General features: G+C 33.3%; 1 protein-coding gene across 1 annotated transcript in view; it reads left to right on the plus strand.

Moving 5' to 3' along the window:
- Positions 1-1909, plus strand: part of LOC109214360 (vacuolar cation/proton exchanger 3-like) — a 6248-nt gene extending 4339 nt beyond the window's left edge. Inside the window, exons 9-11 of the mRNA XM_019378269.1 lie at positions 65-181; positions 1248-1338; positions 1465-1909. Of these exons, the coding sequence (XP_019233814.1) occupies positions 65-181; positions 1248-1338; positions 1465-1508 (252 nt within the window). The 3' untranslated portion in view covers positions 1509-1909. The remainder of the gene's footprint in view (positions 1-64; positions 182-1247; positions 1339-1464) is intronic.

Consider the following 2282-nt stretch of genomic DNA (forward strand, 5'->3'; position numbering starts at 1 on the left):
GGGGGGGTTGTTTCAGTTATTGTTTTCAGAGATAGAATAAAGCTAATTTCTTTACTATTTTCAGGTACCTTTATGTGTCATTGTGGGTTGGATAATTGGTGTGGATATGGATTTGGATTTCAGCTTGCTTGAAACTGGTTCTCTTGCTTTCTCAATCCTCCTCATTGCCTTCACCTTGCAGGTCCTTTTATCATTTGAGTTTAAGTTAATATTTACACAATTAGGTCACTTATTAGGCAATTACAGGCCGTCAAATCTCTTGATAAACATTGATCGGTAATCTGATAATAACTATAACTAACCTGTTATCAAAGGTTAAAATTCAATGACAACATAAAATTGTTTTACACAGTCTGCTTATATAACTTAAGTCGAAAAAATTATAAGAGCCTGTTTGGCTTAGCTGATTTAGAGTAGCTGATAAGCATTAGGTGCTGAAAAGTACTTGTGCTGAAGCTGATTTAAAAAATAAGCAGTTACGTGTTTGGATAAAAGTGCTGAAATTAATAATATGCAGCTAAAGAACCGGGTATACGAAGAGTTTTGTTTTAAAAAGAAGTATTCTAGGGATAGAATAGTAAATATTTTGGTCAAACTTAAACTGCTATAAGCTGAAATTTGATAAGGTGGGGGAGACCAACTTATGGCTTTTGGCTTATTTTTGGCTTATAAGCACTTAACTTATAAGCACTTTTAATTTTACCAAACGCGTAGATAAGCCAAAAAGTGCTTATAAGCCAGTTTGACCAGCTTATAAGCTTAGCCAAACACCCTCTAATACTGCAAAATGAACCAAAAATTTAAAGAGAACAAAACTTTACCAAAAATAGAAATATTGGGGTCCATGCTGATCCAAAACAAAAAGAAAATGTTCTGTTAATTTTGTCCAAACGTAGAGAACATGAATGACATGATATATTTGGATTATTCCACAAGAAAAAAATTGAAGATATCATGCTCAAATTATAGTGGAACTTAGCTATTTCTCTCCTCAGTTCAACTTTTCTTTCTTTTATATATATATATATATATATATATATATATATATATATAGAGAGAGGGTGGAATCCGCCACTGATGCTTGCATCAAGGTATGCTGCTTACCTCACACCCCCTTAGGGTGCGGCTCTTATCTTCCTCGGATCCTGCGTGAACGCGGAATATATATATATATATATTGTGTTTGTGTACAAAACATATTTTGAAGCAAAAAAAAGGAACTTTAATTCTTTTTGCAATTCTGACAGGATGGAACCTCACATTACATGAAAGGAGTGGTTTTATGTCTTGCCTATTGTGCCATTGCTGCTTGTTTCTTTTTCCATAAGCTTCCCATCAGTAAGTCCTTATAAATATGTTATACAAACCCCTGTAATATTTTTTATGCTATTAGTGCAATTTCACTACTAATTATTATGGATATTAGTTACCTTTAATTTCTTGGTGTATTTGGGTGTTGTTAAGATAATCATATAGGGAACAATTCATATGGGAGCTCGGCCACTTAACCACATGAATTCGTTCATCAGCGTGATCCATCAGAAAGAAATCGATATGTATCTGATGGAGTCTACACAATAAGTCGTCATCAACCAGATGTAATACTTCATTGCATCAATTTACATTTTTTCAATCAAGGTGAAGCTTTTCTTGGCCTTTTGCGCGCGATCGAATCTGGACTACTATCCGTTTCATGTTGATTAATTGGAGTCCTTAGTAAAAAATCTACAAGCAAAGTTGTATGTAAATATTTTCTCGTGTTCTTACTGGTTTTTGCATTAAAAAGTGGTGATTTTTGAGGAGAGAATAAGGAAATGCCACCCTTTCATTATGGTGTTATGTATTGCAATTATAAGTACTTACTTTTGTTGGGAAATAAAATTTCTGTTGCATTAAGAGTTCAAACTAACTTTTTATTTCCCTTTTCATTTGTAACTCTTTTATTCAATCATTAAGAGGATTGATTCTTCAAAGAGTTTAATTTATATATACCGTCAGTATAAAGGAATTTTTGCACTCCAGTTTTTGTACGTTTGTAAGAGTCCAGATTTGAGAGTAAGCGACACGAATCAATGGTGTTTCTTCTTTATTTCTTAATTATGAGAACATGAATTACTGTCTAATAATATTCTGCTCTATTTTCTGTGTTGTCGTGGATTCGTGGTGACATACAGGCTATTTGTTAAATAGCCGTGTGAAACAACCGGTTACTATTAGGGGTGTGCATTCGAATCGGTTTATCGATAAATCGAATCGATTATTTGTTATCGGCTTATCGATAT

This window comes from Nicotiana attenuata, chromosome 2 (genome assembly GCF_001879085.1).
Source record: "Nicotiana attenuata strain UT chromosome 2, NIATTr2, whole genome shotgun sequence".
NCBI lineage: Eukaryota > Viridiplantae > Streptophyta > Magnoliopsida > Solanales > Solanaceae > Nicotiana > Nicotiana attenuata.